The 14,101-nt window shown below is 38.6% G+C and overlaps 2 protein-coding genes across 2 annotated transcripts; one reads left to right on the forward strand and one right to left on the reverse strand.

Moving 5' to 3' along the window:
• The first annotated feature begins 1,652 nt into the window (after positions 1-1,652).
• On the forward strand, positions 1,653-6,466 carry LOC309716025 (transmembrane 4 L6 family member 4-like). The gene is made up of 4 exons (XM_082549579.1): positions 1,653-1,878; positions 2,244-2,309; positions 5,671-5,810; positions 5,895-6,466. The coding sequence occupies exons 1-4, from the start codon at positions 1,702-1,704 to the stop codon at positions 6,091-6,093; spliced, it is 582 nt and encodes a 193-aa protein (XP_082405705.1). The 5' UTR covers positions 1,653-1,701; the 3' UTR covers positions 6,094-6,466.
• A 94-nt stretch (positions 6,467-6,560) lies between these two features.
• slc25a15b (solute carrier family 25 member 15b) lies at positions 6,561-13,608 on the reverse strand. Its single transcript, XM_082549578.1, has 8 exons — positions 13,340-13,608; positions 13,142-13,208; positions 10,564-10,654; positions 9,966-10,224; positions 9,739-9,876; positions 9,422-9,597; positions 8,426-8,585; positions 6,561-8,298 (listed from the first exon to the last, which is right to left on the reverse strand). The coding sequence occupies exons 3-8, from the start codon at positions 10,616-10,618 to the stop codon at positions 8,178-8,180; spliced, it is 909 nt and encodes a 302-aa protein (XP_082405704.1). The 5' UTR covers positions 10,619-10,654; positions 13,142-13,208; positions 13,340-13,608; the 3' UTR covers positions 6,561-8,177.
• Positions 13,609-14,101: the final 493 nt, after the last annotated feature.

A 14,101-nucleotide genomic window follows, 5' to 3' on the forward strand; every position in this document is an offset into this window, starting at 1 on the left:
TATCCACACAAATACCTCTGCCAACTGTCACTAACAGTGGAGGAGGGGTGATGATTTTTTTTTTGCTGCCACATGGACTTTGGCACCTTGCGATCATCAAGTCGGCCATTAACTAATAATGGATTGGATTTATATAGCACTTTTCAAGGCACCCAAAGCGCTTTACAATGCCACTATTCATTCACTCACTGGTGGAGGCAAGCTACGGTTGCGAGGTTCAGGGAACGCCATCGGCCCCTATCAGTAGGCGGTAGGATAAAGTGTCTTGCCCAAGGACACAATGACCAGGACAGTGAGCCCAGGGATCGAACCGGCAACCTTCCGGTTACAGATGCGCTTCCCAACCCCCTGAGCCACGGTCGTCCTCTGTATACCAAAGTATTCTAGAGTCAAACGTGAGGCCATCTGTCTGCCGGCTGAAACAGAGTCATGCAACAGGGCTATTATTCCAAGCATGCCAGCAAAAAAGAAAAAGAATTGAGGTGTTGGAAAAGTTATTAGCCTTAAAAAAGAGTTGTGCATAAATAAATGCCTGTACACATCAATAAGCTAAAGAAGAGTGGCTCCTCTTTACAATAATATTGTGAGAGACTGATAAAGTCATTTGGAAAATAACAGTTTTTCAGATTCCTGTAAAAAACTAGGGAATGCTTAGTTTTCTTAGCAGGTATGCAGTGTACCTGGTGTACTAATTGAAATTTACTGACAGAAACATCCAAACCGAGACACATCTATAGTTTGATGACATTGTAAAGCAGTGTAGTCGTTGTCTTCATTAGTTTTTTTATGATAAGTCATCAAAAGTAACACAGGGAGAAATCCTGTTTGCAGATGGGGACTTCATCACTTCACATACCAATATATTGTGCATTAATATGATTTTATGTATTTCTGATGCTTCTCTTCTGCTTTTAAAAAGAAGAATCAGTCAAAATACAATCTAGGACACACAAACATTACTGTTCTTCAGGTGAGGGAGGTACTCCTGGGCTTATAATTACAACTTTTACAAGGGTTAAGAAGCCTGATTCACTCTATGTGTTGTTTGGAGGATTCTTTTTGGGCAGGAGGCACTCTGCTTATTCTCTTTCATTTTAAATTTCAGCTCGCCAGAATGTTTGATGAGTGTTTAACCAAGCACAAAGTGACTGTGCCAGTGACATATTGATCTTTCTTCCACTTTGTGTGTTGCTATAGCAGCAGCAAAGCAAAGTCCAGCTGTGCTTTGATCATACAATACAGCATATCCCCAGGATGTCTTACACTGGTTTTAAATTTCTCTCTGACACTAATAATCTTGGCTGTTTTACATTCCAACAACATACAAGAAACACAGTTGTATTTAATCCTAAAACAGTCTTGGAGTCTCGTTAGTTGTGGCATCATTAGTACCACCATGTGTCACTAAGGTGACCAACAGAAATTAACAGAAATTTGGGGTTATCTTATCATGCCGACTCCAACTGTCGAACAGAGCAAGCATGAGTCAGACACACTTCCGCAGCCGGTCCCAGACCCTTTTTTCCTTTGCTATTGCCCTGTCACCACACCCCCCACACCCTAACCTCCCTCCCACTTATGAATTTATCTTCCCAGTATGAATCCCCAGTCACATTGGAGTGGAGCCTCTTTCTATAAAGGGCGATTAGCATCCGAGCTCAAACTTTGCTACCAAGTTAGTAACTTTCTCCATCTGCAGACATGTGCACTGGAAAATGTTCCCGCTGCATTGCTATTACTCTGTACCCACTAGTAGTCATATCTATCATCTGTAACATCGTGCTGTTCTTCCCTGATGGGAACGTTACCTATGACAAAGACGGACATATTACCGAGGAGGTGAAATACATGGGGGGACTCATTGGAGGGGGCGTACTGGTGAGTGGTCCTCTGTTTTTCAGTGTTTTACTAAAGGATAGAGCTGATTTCTTTTATGAAAATTTGGAGTCTCAGAAAAAAATACACACTTACATATACAGTCTAAAACTGTGTGCATATCTAAATTGAATCCATGTGTTTTCTGAGAATTAGTTTAGTGTTTAAAGATTTGTTTCAGTGTGTTTGACACTCGCATGAGAATCATCTAAACTGGGCGTGAGCAGGGTGCAAAAGTCAGAATTCACTGGTGCGAACTGTTTCTTAAAACATGAATGAAGGCTCATGTTTACATGTTTACAGAGTCTTTTATTCCACTAACGACAGACTGAATATTATGTCCTATCACCTCCTTTGTCCTTCTACAGGTGTTGCTACCAGCACTGTACATTCATTTAACTGGTAAAAAGGGTTGCTATGGAAATCGCTGTGGGGTGAGTCAGACATGAGCACAGTAAGATGCTTCAGGTTAGACAGGCTTGATTAAGTTTAATGATTAACACATTAAATGTAAAGCATCAATATGCATATACACACACATCTCGACTGAAAGGAGATTTGAATCCTGTAAATGTCAGAAAAAGTGTTTGGACTCCCAGTCTTACTGCAACTTATGAGGATCATTCCTGGGATTTGGTACTGTTTGAGTCATTGCGACTAAAATAATGTATTTTGTATAAAAATGAGTCGATGCTACGGCTGCACCAACTCATTTGTAATGAGCAATTTGAATAACTCGATCATAAAAACATGTTTCTAGCATCCAAAACAGGAGCGCTTTTTTTTTAATCGCCATAAAACCTCTACTGGGTCAATACAACTTTGTGGCACTGATGTAGGGCTGTTAGGTTGGATATTTAATTATTATTAACATTAATTATTAACATCTACACCATCATAACATCTTGTTTTAAACCACAGGGCAAACTTCACAATGCTGACATGCTCACTTTTGTTCAGAACAACCACCACACGCTCCTTTAAAGGCGTACAGACACAAACTCACTCATTCACTTAAACATTCAGATTAAAAAAAAGGAAAGGCACAAAAATAAATACACATGAACATACACACACAAAATCTACTTCATCAGGCGATACAACACTGTCAGACCTTTTTTTTGCCAACTATTAATGTAAGAAAGTCATTTTACTTTATGGCCTAGTTTAAATTGTAAGTATACCTTATTTTACTTTACTATACTTGAGATCATTTATTTATTTTTGCATTAAGAAATGTTTTTCTTTACAAATTTCTTTAAAAAATTACATGTGAATACTATGGGAATGTTTAATTTTGTGAAATTGTATTTATTTAAATTATTAAAAATGTTGCAATTTCTAAAATGAGCAGTTCATTTTAAGATGCCTCTGTTTTCTCTTTTGAATATTTATTATTGCTCATTAATAAGACAAAAGTATTTCTTATCCAATTACAAAATTGATGGAATTATAGATAAAATATTCAATTGCTAAAATAACTGATAGCTGCAGCCCTTCTCAATACATATGTCTTAAAGCTTCTCTTACATTATTCACCCCCCTCTACCGCATAATACAATTATATGAATCCAAAATTACCTATTTTTTTTTACAATGATCACTGATGATTTTATTACAAGTATTCTAAAAAAGCCATGACCCGAATCATCTCTGTTCAAGTTCCGTTACCCATGAAAGTTAGAAAAGTCTTAAATAAGTTGACATTTTTCATTTCTGTTGCTTTGCCTTACTTATAATAATCTACACCCAATGTTGTTTTTTTCTTATTATAAATGATATTTTATCATTTTATATTTGTAATGCTGAAAATCTTAACAAGTTGTGTCTCTGAATTCCCTGCAGCCTCCCTTATGCATATGCAGATAATTACTTAACATAATATGTTTATTTCATTTAAAGATTATTATATGTACACTTTTGGTACCAAACCCAGTAGTAATTGTCCATATACAACCTGTTTAAATGGAAAATAGCTGAAGTGAAAAGATACAATTTCACTTCATGAAAGTAAAAATGTTCTTTATTTTTGTCATTGCTAAGACTGTGCAAACAAATTAAAACTGCAAGTTCTCACTGGTTTGGTACAGGATATGTTACCTGTGTTTTTTTGTTTGTTTTTCAAAATTAACTAAATGAAATAAAACAATATTACAATTATTTCAATGGATTGTTAAATGGAGTAAATAGACAAAAAGGAAAAATCAGAACACTGGACCAAATTTATTTTTATTATAAAAGATATTGATAGAAAGTACATCATATTTCAAAATACATAATGCCTTTTCTTTGATAATACTTTGTGTTAATAAACACACTCTTTAAATATATTTTCAGAGTAAAGTCATAGACATTTAAGCTCTCAGAAAATGTAAATATGACAGTGATTGTACATTTAAAACACTTATAGAGATGTGATATTTGACGCACATCGCGTGTGGAGAATTTAGACAAAATTGTTATATCATAATATCCTGAGGCTGACCAGTTTTCTAATATTTGAACAAGTCCAGTTTCAGCTGAGCTACTTTTTAGATGATCTTACTGTGTTGACACTGAATGGACTGATCCATGTAATTCAATTCAGTTTTATTTATATAGCACCAAATCACAACAACAGTCGCCTCAAGGCGTTTTATATTGTGAGACAGACCCTACAACAACACACACACAGAAAAACCCAACAGGGAAAAACTCCCTTTTAACAGGAAGAAACCTCTGGCAGAGCCAGGCTCAGGGAGGAGTGGCCATCTTCTGCGACTAGTTGAGAGATTTTAATATTATAATAAAGTAACAGATTTTATTAATAGATTTGAATAAAATCAAAACTTAAAGTAGTCCTGTTAATGAACCGTTGTTTCTAAAGTTAAGCTACGATTACACTGTGAAATGTGAGTCTGCTACAGAAATTAAAAAGGTGACCTAACACAGCACCAACCAGTAGCACCTGAGTTAGCTTGCTCTCTGGGTAATATTTACATTTAAGGGAAACAGTATTGTATTTTCTATATATTCATTTTGTTTTCTTTGCACATTAAAAACAAGTGAAAAGTGCAAGCATTTGTCATCTGCCTTGTTACAAGCTCTTTTTTTTTTAGGTAATTTTGACTATATTGTTTTTAATCTGGATAGATTACAAGTGTAGCATTCATTTCATTAAAATTTTTAGCAATAAATATTAATTGAAAACGTTTTTGATCACTAGTTTTGTTCCGTTCACGAACATGGACATGTATTCAACTTGTTATGTATTTATATGATTACTATCACTGTGACCTGTGACCTGAAGGAGAGGTCAGAGGTCAAACATGAAATATTTTAAATCTTTATACTGTATTTTCTATATGCTGACAATACACAGCACAATTGTAAGAATTGTGGTTTCTAAATTATAAAGCTTTCCCCCAATTTTCCGCCAATAAAACATCAATTCGACCTTGAAGACCTTAAAGCCAAATTTTAATGGATTGCTAACATGACCTGACGCTAGGTTTTATCAGAATTCATTTCGAACCTTTTAAGGTATCATGCTTACATACAGAGTGAAATAAACACTAGCAAAACAAACTCTGTGGAGGGAGTAACAGACCTGTTTTAGTATGTTTAGTTTGGCTTGTAGTTAATCTTGATGAATCTACAGTTTATGGGAAAAGCAAACACTGAAAGAAAAATGTCACCAGATGCTTAGTGAGCACCTACAACTACCCGTTTTATTTATCAACAGGATGGGAAAAAAATGTGTCTTTAAACTGTATCATGATTGCATTTGACCTTTATCATTTACTCTCTCTGCAGATGTTCTTATCAATTGCATTTGCTGGAGTGGGTGTTGCTGGAGGCCTGTACAGTATAATTGTTGCAGTACTTGGTTTGCAGAATGGGCCTCTCTGCAAAACCGGACTGGTCTGGACAACGCCTTTTAAAGAACTCACAGAGTAAAGCACAGGAGTGACTTCCTCGTGACACATTTCATATGTTTCTCAACTTTTAGTCATTTATAATTCTCCTCTCTTGCACAGTGACAGCCACTACCTGATGGACAAGACATTATGGAGCTTATGCACAGAGCCTAAGAACATTGTGGAGTTCAACCTTGGACTGTTCGGCACTCTGCTGGCCACAAGCTGCCTGCAGGTGATCCTCTGTGCCACACAGATGATCAACGGGCTCTTCGGCTGTCTGTGTGGAACCTGCAATAAGGAAGCTCAGATCGCCTAAAAAATTTATAAATTAAAAAAAATAAAAAAGGTAAAAATGATTTACTTCTCAGATTTATGTAGAGACAATTCAGACTTCACCTCTTCTCTCTGGATTATTATGTGGTTATTTTTTTATGTATTCATTAATTCACATAATCTGAGAGTTTCTGACAGTTGATGGGCGCCCCCTGCTGGATGAATGACGATAAACTTCATGTCTGCATAAAACATTCTCTTTGAAGTTGCACCGTTTAATAAAATAACTTTTTATGTATTTAATGCTTCATATATTAACAGAAAACTTAAATATTAAAATGCACAACAATAATTTTAACAGTAGAAATGATTTACACCAATTAGATGGCCAGTTTTAGATAATCTGGTTTAAAACGCTGCAGCTACAGTTATCATACTGCATTTTGTTGTGACGTTTGAATAATTGTGCTTTACAGTCAAAGTAATACAGTAATTACAGTCAAAGGAAAATAAAACAAATCTTACTTTTAATGTAAGCTGCATTAGTACAATGAATATCAGGTTTGATGTACAAACAGTTCTCCATCTTTTGTTAGCATTTCCAGGATAAAATATCTACACTTCTGAATAAAACTGAAGAGAACAGGATTGAGAATTCTGAACTGCAAACTCAGCATTGAAAGGGGAAAAACATGGGAAATGGCACATAAGCAGGCAAAGGTTACACAAGGAAAAAAAGATTAATGCTGGTTCTCAACATACTGAAGAATCACAGCACGGAGTGGAGTACGGTATGGCAACCATGACAAAGAAAAATCAGCCTATGATTTAAAACATATCGATGTTCCTTTTGAAAGCAGCAGAATTTATGAGCAGAACTACCCATACAGACAAACCCAGGTGAGATCCCAAATTAAGGTGTCCACATAGATGCCGATGATTCTATAATGAGTTAATAAAATTTAAAAATAGTTAATAAAATTTAATGAAATGGCATATGCCACTTTACTATCTTTAACACAGTCATATTAAGTTTTGCCCTAAATATAAACTCAAAACCTAAAGGAGCTGTTTATTCATGTCTCTGCACAACTTGAAGAGACAGGAATGTATTTGTGCCTTCAAGTAGTGCATGTGGAGTGGATAAGAGCCCCGAGCATTGCTTGTATGACCACAGGGGGCTTTCACAACAACTCTCCTGTTTAACTGGGTAACCGATCCCATGTGAAAGAATCGTTACATGTGACGATGACCTTGTTGAGGTAGAGGTAAAATAATAAACGGAAGAGAAAACTGGCAGTTCCTTGTAAAGAGGTTGTTTGCTCAATACTGTGCTATACTTAGACATTTTATTAGGTACACCTTGCTAGTTCCTGCTAGTAAAATCCCAGCAGACCAGCAGTTTCTGAAATACTCCAACAACCCCACCGTGTTCACACTTACCAAAATCATGCGTCTTCTGATGCGCAGTTTGAACAATGAATGTGATTCGCTGGGCACGATCTGATATCGTCGTGTTTGTGTTGTTCCCAGATCATCGTACTAAATGTTGTTCCAGGATCAACATTGCAAGTGACCAATCAGAATGTTGTGACAGCTGTGACTTTTGCGACTTCGGGAAAAAAACCCGCCGTAAAACAAAAAACTACTTAAACTGCGAGAAACCGCCTCTGTCCTCCGATCAACGGACCCTGACCCTTTAATAAACGGTAAGCAGAACTGATAGTCCTTGCAACATTGGAATTTCATGAATGCACAAATGGCTTGGCGCGCAAAACAATAACGTCACAACAATGTGATTGGTCACTTGCAATGTTGAACCTGGAACAACATTTTCATGATGATCTGGGAACAACGCCAACACGACGACATCAGATCATCCGATTGGCTGGTTAATGAGCAGCAGAACAGGTGTACCTAACAAAGTGGCCGAAGCATTAAAAAACTAAAACTAAAAATTCTTCTATGTAAGAACCAGAGTAATACTGTGATGCAAACGCTGCGTCAAAAGCGAGTTGCTTCAGTCTCACAGGAGATGGAGTGTGGCAGTTTTCAGAGCCCATGTATAAGGTCATATGGCTATAATATTTCGCCGTTTCTTCATTTGTGTTAAGGATGTGGACCGTTTTAGCTGTCAAACTGCCTCATCATGAGCTTCCGGCTGGCCTCGTAACCCAGAAACAGAGCTCCATTAGCAGGGAAGGTGCGGATCATGGTGGGGGTAAGACCAGAGTAGAGCGCCCTCACACCTAAACACAAGAAACAGCTGAGCTTACAGTGTGAAAACTGAAACTGCTGAAAGCTTTAGTCTTTTACACCAAGACTGCTTTTCTAAACATGTTATGGAAAATACTATAAAACCCTTCATGTGCTTTCCTTCAGTGCGAGTGATGGTCATGAAGGTCTTGAAAAAGCCCGCCTGTTTTCCCGTCATAGACATGACTTGAATACGAGATTTGACGCAATCCATAGGGTAGACCACCAACCACAGACACGCCCCTCCAAAACCGCCGCTGAACACAATGGGAGCCACACCTCCAAAATACACAGCATGTTAAATATTAAAGTTCCTGACAGTACAATAAAAAAAACAGAATGCTTGCTTTGAAGGGCTGCCAGGAGAAAACGTGCTCAATCTAAAAAGATCATAGGTTATCAAAAATGCATCTGAATGAACTACGTCTGGACCAATAACCTGAGGAGACCAAAGTCGACCAACGTCATAACAACTGTCAAGCACGGTGGAGGAGGGGTGATGATTTGGGCTTAATATACCGCCACATGACCTAGGTAGGTTGCAGTCATTAAGTCAACCATTAACTCCTCTGTATATGAAAATATTACAGATTCAAATGTGAAGCAATCGAAACCGAGTCATGTAACAGGACCGTTTTTCCAAGCATGCCAGCAAATGTACAATAGAAAGCTGAAGAAGAAAAGGTTATTCCAGCAGCCACAGTCAAATGCATGCAGCCTACTCTGTTTGACTTGCAACACCTTTAACATGCATGCACCAAGCAAGTATGCAGTTTACATGGTGTACTAATGGAAATGTACTGACAGAAATATCCTAACAGAGACATATTTGTAGTTTGATGACATTGAAAGTAGGGTAGTAGTTAGCTTCATCACTTCCGTCAATATATCGAAGGTGACATAGGCAGAAATCCCGTTCACAGATGTGGACTGTATTAAAATTTTCTTCACTTCACAAGTCAAATATAAGCACATTATATTATAAGAAGTAACATTTAATAACATATGTAAGTTAATAAAGTATATCATTTGTGTCTACTCTTTTTTCACTTTATTTAACATCCACATTTGACCAGAACACTTTTAATAACATAGGGAAACATTTACAGCAGTACCTATGTCATCCTTGCCACATTTCATGTAGTCTGCAAAAGTTGTGCGGCAGAGTTCGTAGGCACCGAAGAAGCAGAAGTAACCGGGGACCTCTCTGGCTATAGTGGTGGTCAGACCCTGGAAGAAGCCCAGTGGTCCCTCATTCCTTATGATGAATCTCACCACCGACCACACAGTGCTTCAGACAGAGCAGAGGGAACGGTTGCTCAGTACACGAGACACTAAAATAGCGTTTTAGTAGATGAATATTTAAAAACAACTGCTCATTAACAAACTGCGCTTGAGAAACACCCGCCCTACTGTTAGGCTATTTACTTACTTCTGGCTACTGGCAATCTTGCCTGATGATGCCATTTCATGCATGGCTTGTAGTCGGCACTTGACAAGCTCAGTGGGGCAGAGCACTAGCGATGAGAAGATGGACGCTACTGAGCCAGCACAGGCTTTCTGCACGTCACTAACAAAGACAGAAAGACCAGCAGGCGGTTAGAGATCAGACACACACAAACCCAGGGCAGGCTTTGTGCTAACATAAAGAACAGCTACCTCAGCACAGCCTTGCTGTGCAGGCCGGCTGTGAAGCGGATGACCTGCTGACAGAAGCCGTAACTCATGAAGAGCACAGCGTTCTCAGCGATATTGGCCATCAGCGCCGGACTAGTGCCCTGGTAGAGCCCACGCAGGCCCACTTGTTTGTAGGTAGACATGAAGCAGTGGATGAAACCGCGGTACAGCTTAGGAAAGGTCTGCATTTTGACCTTTACTGTGTCTAGAGGCTGCCCGCTGAAGACGCACGCAGCTCCCCCTGGGGAGGACGAAAGTACAAAAACAGTAAATAACAGATGTGAACCGGCACATACAGAGAGTTGCTACAGGAAAGGCAAACTTTTCACAAAAGCCAACCAATATGTGCCGTGAAGAGATTAGTATCATAGCGGGCTCGGGCGAGAAACAGAAACACTGAAACAAATGAGCCAGAAAAACATAGGAGTCATCAAAACATCCTTCAGTCTGACATAGGTGGTGAGGTTTTGTCAGCACTAAAAAGCAACAGGATTACTTCATAGACATTAAAGAGTGCATGTGCACATGTTTATGTTGGCTACTGTAGAAAGAGTTTTAAGTGACAGGCTACTGCATTTACCTGTGGCTCCTGCAGAGAGATCAATGATGGCCTGGACTACTGGATGTGGAGCCATGGTAGTTCAGAAAAGGTCTCCCCTCCTCTCAGCTACCTGGGAAAAAACAGAAACCTATAAATGGTGTGTTTTAGTAAAAAATCAGTTCATTGTTCATTGTTCCCCTCACACTGTAATTATGTGTGGATTAGATCCCCCAGAGAGAAAGAGCAGCTGGGTTCATTACTACTACACTAAATTAGTTGCAATTTCAACCAGAACTGCTCAAAATGTGAAAATAAATAAAATGTGAAGACGCTGGTAGATCTTTCTATGAGCTTGCATGTTAAAAATAGGGCACACATGATCCGATTTTGCACTTTGGGGTGTAAAATAAAACTTACATCTGAAAGTTTTATCTACACCTGGGACATAAAACAATGCAAAGTGAAAGAAATATTCAGTTTGTCTGTAGACTGTTAGACGATATCAAGCAGTAAAATAAAGCCCATAATTGCACAACTGTAAACTTCAGTGCTACATAGGCATTCCTTTTCTAAATTCCAAATGATCTTCTTCTCCATGCTGTGTGCATGTACTTTATCCCTCCTTCACTACGTCCACGAGTTTCCTCTAAGGTCTTCTTTCCTTCCCGCTTGGTTACTCTATATTCAACATCCTTCAGCTGGCATGTCCTTGGAACACATCCAAATCATTTCAACCTTGTCCTACTAACTTTATTTAATTTCCTTCTATAATTTGATGACTAGAAGTATTATCCACGAAGGAAATTGTTGACCACTAGAATCAATGACCAGAAAAGTCAAGGTTAGATTAGCTTGGTTGGTTTGCCACGGTTCACTGGCACCAAAAGTGTCCTGCTTGGGTTGCAGCTCTCTTACAGCACTGCCATCCCTTGTGCATTTGAGTTGTGTGCTTGTTCAACAAAACCATTACGTTTGAATTAAGAAAAGCGCAAAAAAGTGGATCCTGTGGAGAGGAAAAGCAGACTTTACCTGCGGTTTACCAAAAGCAAGTTCAGTCCTGTCTTTTAAGCCTTGTGTGGTCTTGATGCGTGCCAATCTAAAACCTCAGAGCGCATTTATAACTAAATGGGTGGTCACAGCTGCCCTCTCTGCTACTAAACTATTCCCACTTGTAAGGACACGGTGGTGACCCTTCCCCAGCTGATGAAACATGGCTCCAACGTTACTGTCATTGGCCTTTCTCAGCTCACACGTCACCAGCAGAGGCTGGTAAATGTTATTTTTGTGGCATAAATTAAACATCTGTTTTCCCCGCTTCTTTAAAACAAAATGACACATGTATGCTGTATGCCACGGGTAGAGCCAAAAGTCCAACAGGTATGAGAGATAACTTAGGTTGTTAACATCAATAAAATCCAACACGCTGAAATTATCAAAAGAAACTTACTGCTTTGATGTTCTTACAGCGTGGGTTCACTCTGAGAGCTGAACAGATAGACGGAATACGGTAATTTCAGAATACAAACATTACTGGAGAGCTTCGAGGTAAACTTTGTAGGAGAGGTTAACTTGGGAGTCTATGTGTCAGACATACGCTAATTCAGGGAGCTGCTAACCAAAGCTAACATCATGCTAATTTACTCCAACAGGCCGCCGTTCAACGTTGATCTTATTGCTATCTCATTTGCAGCGCCTGTCCTCACTGTCTGCACTATGATCAATGCATTGCCCATCAACGATCCTGGGAGGTGATGAGGAGAGTACAGAGGTTGCGTCATTGGAGGAGAAAATGAAAAGTTGAGAGCGCCCTCTCTGCTCTAAATTCCAGGGACGAAACTTGCCGTCACCCAACGACTCTGCTCAGAAAATTAGCAGTCTTACTAAGCAGAATTTGCAAATGCTGTAATGTAATTGGACTTTTTTTAAAATTACATTGTAGATTTACATGGTTATTATATAGTCGTAAATGTTAAATAGATGTCAAGATGCAGAAGCCGTCAGCGACACTTAGTGGTCCTCTTAGTTTTCTCGGGATCTTTGACACGGAGCCGCATGGCACAAGAAGAACCGGTAAAGCTTCCGGTTCACATGCTTTCGTGTTTTTCAAAATAAACTTAAACACCCCATCGAGTTGCTGAGTATTAAAGAAATAGTTTTTTGGTTTTATTTCTGTATATGATGAAATCATTTTTGTATTATTATTTTTGTATACGAAAATATTAAAACATCCATCATTTCTCCGTATTTTTCTTCCAGTGAGCCAGAGTTTCTTGTATTTTTGGAATGGTTCTTGAGCAACACTTCACCAGGCTTTCTCAAGGTCTGTCAAAGTTTTGTTTTCAAGCAAGCAAAAGCAATAAGGGATAAACCAGTGTTGTGTAACAGCCAACTTAGGAAAGAACTGATTTTAATTTGTTTCTTTAGGTACTTGCAGACTGTCATTGAAACTTATCATTTGTTCTCCTTTCATTCAAGTTGAGAGAGAGATAGATAGATAGAGAGATAGAGAGATAGATAATCTGTGACAACATGTCCAATGGAGTGATTAATTAAAATTTCAATATGAAGGAGGTCATGAGAGGAGTACAACAGTACTACCATCTGGGAAATGTCTCACCGGCAACACCTTGATTCTCCAGCTTAATAATGACTCCAAACACAATGCCAATGAAGGAAAAGTATACCTGGATAGAAAAATACAATAACACAAAATCAGTCACTATCGGTCAGTCAGCCATACCAAATATTGACTTGCAAGCTTGATAGAATTGTGCAAACTCTCATACTGCATTTCCACGTTGTTGTAGAGACCCACCTTTTAGCACATCCCAGCACACCCACTCACTTCACCAGATGCACCTTGTTTAGTTCTCTCACCTTTGATTGGGTGTGGTGCTTGTCCTTGATTGCACTCACCTGTCACACATTATATGTCACACAGTATATAAGGACTGCATTCACTTTTGGCTCACTCTTTCCGCACTTCCACACGGGGCGGCAGCTGAGGTGAGGTTCTGTTTGGGTTTTTATTTTATGTAATGTTAAGGTAATGAGTAACTTGAATCTCTGTTTTCTTTCAGCATTGGCAGTCCATGTGTGTCTTTGTTTCCTTCCTTCTTTGCCTTATTTATTTGAGAATAAAAGGAGAACACTGAGAATAATTCTGAATTAGATGGCTGCTTTTTCTTATTCTAACCGGATGAGCCCATGATGCTGATTGCTTCAGCCCTGAACCTTCCTTCCTTCAAAACACACGTGTTTCAATGTGTCAATAAGTCGCTGGTAACTATTGTACCTATTGTAACGCTGCCCCATTTTCCTAGCAAAATATAAAGAAATGAATGGTGTACTTTTATACACAGAATTTTATATTTGTGGGGAAAAAAATCTTTAAAATCAGCACGACTGATTATTATTCCATGGACTCTGCTACAAGTGGTGGTTTTTCCATTCTCATCAAACAACACATTTGCAGCCTTGTGTCCTTCCTTAGCCACTGGCAGTCAGATCTTGAAATAGAGTTAATACAAAGTCCTCAGACAAGATATCATTTACTTTAACACTGGCTTTAACAGCC

This window comes from Aulonocara stuartgranti, assembly GCF_965226115.1.
Source record: "Aulonocara stuartgranti genome assembly, chromosome: 10".
NCBI lineage: Eukaryota > Metazoa > Chordata > Actinopteri > Cichliformes > Cichlidae > Aulonocara > Aulonocara stuartgranti.

Bases quoted from the DNA above. Each gene is read 5' to 3' on its own strand.
- slc25a15b (XM_082549578.1), bottom strand. From the start codon at position 10,618: ATGGCTCCACATCCAGTAGTCCAGGCCATCATTGATCTCTCTGCAGGA. The intron at 10,225-10,563 runs GTAAATGCAGTA...CGTCCTCCCCAG, and splicing joins TCTCTCTGCAGGAGCCACAG to GGGGAGCTGCGTGCGTCTTC. The intron at 8,299-8,425 runs AAAGCACATGAA...CTTGTGTTTAGG, and splicing joins ACCATCACTCGCACTGAAGG to TGTGAGGGCGCTCTACTCTG.
- LOC309716025 (XM_082549579.1), top strand. From the start codon at position 1,702: ATGTGCACTGGAAAATGTTCCCGCTGCATTGCTATTACTCTGTACCCA. The intron at 2,310-5,670 runs GTGAGTCAGACA...CTCTCTCTGCAG, and splicing joins GCTATGGAAATCGCTGTGGG to ATGTTCTTATCAATTGCATT. The intron at 5,811-5,894 runs GTAAAGCACAGG...TCTCTTGCACAG, and splicing joins CCTTTTAAAGAACTCACAGA to TGACAGCCACTACCTGATGG.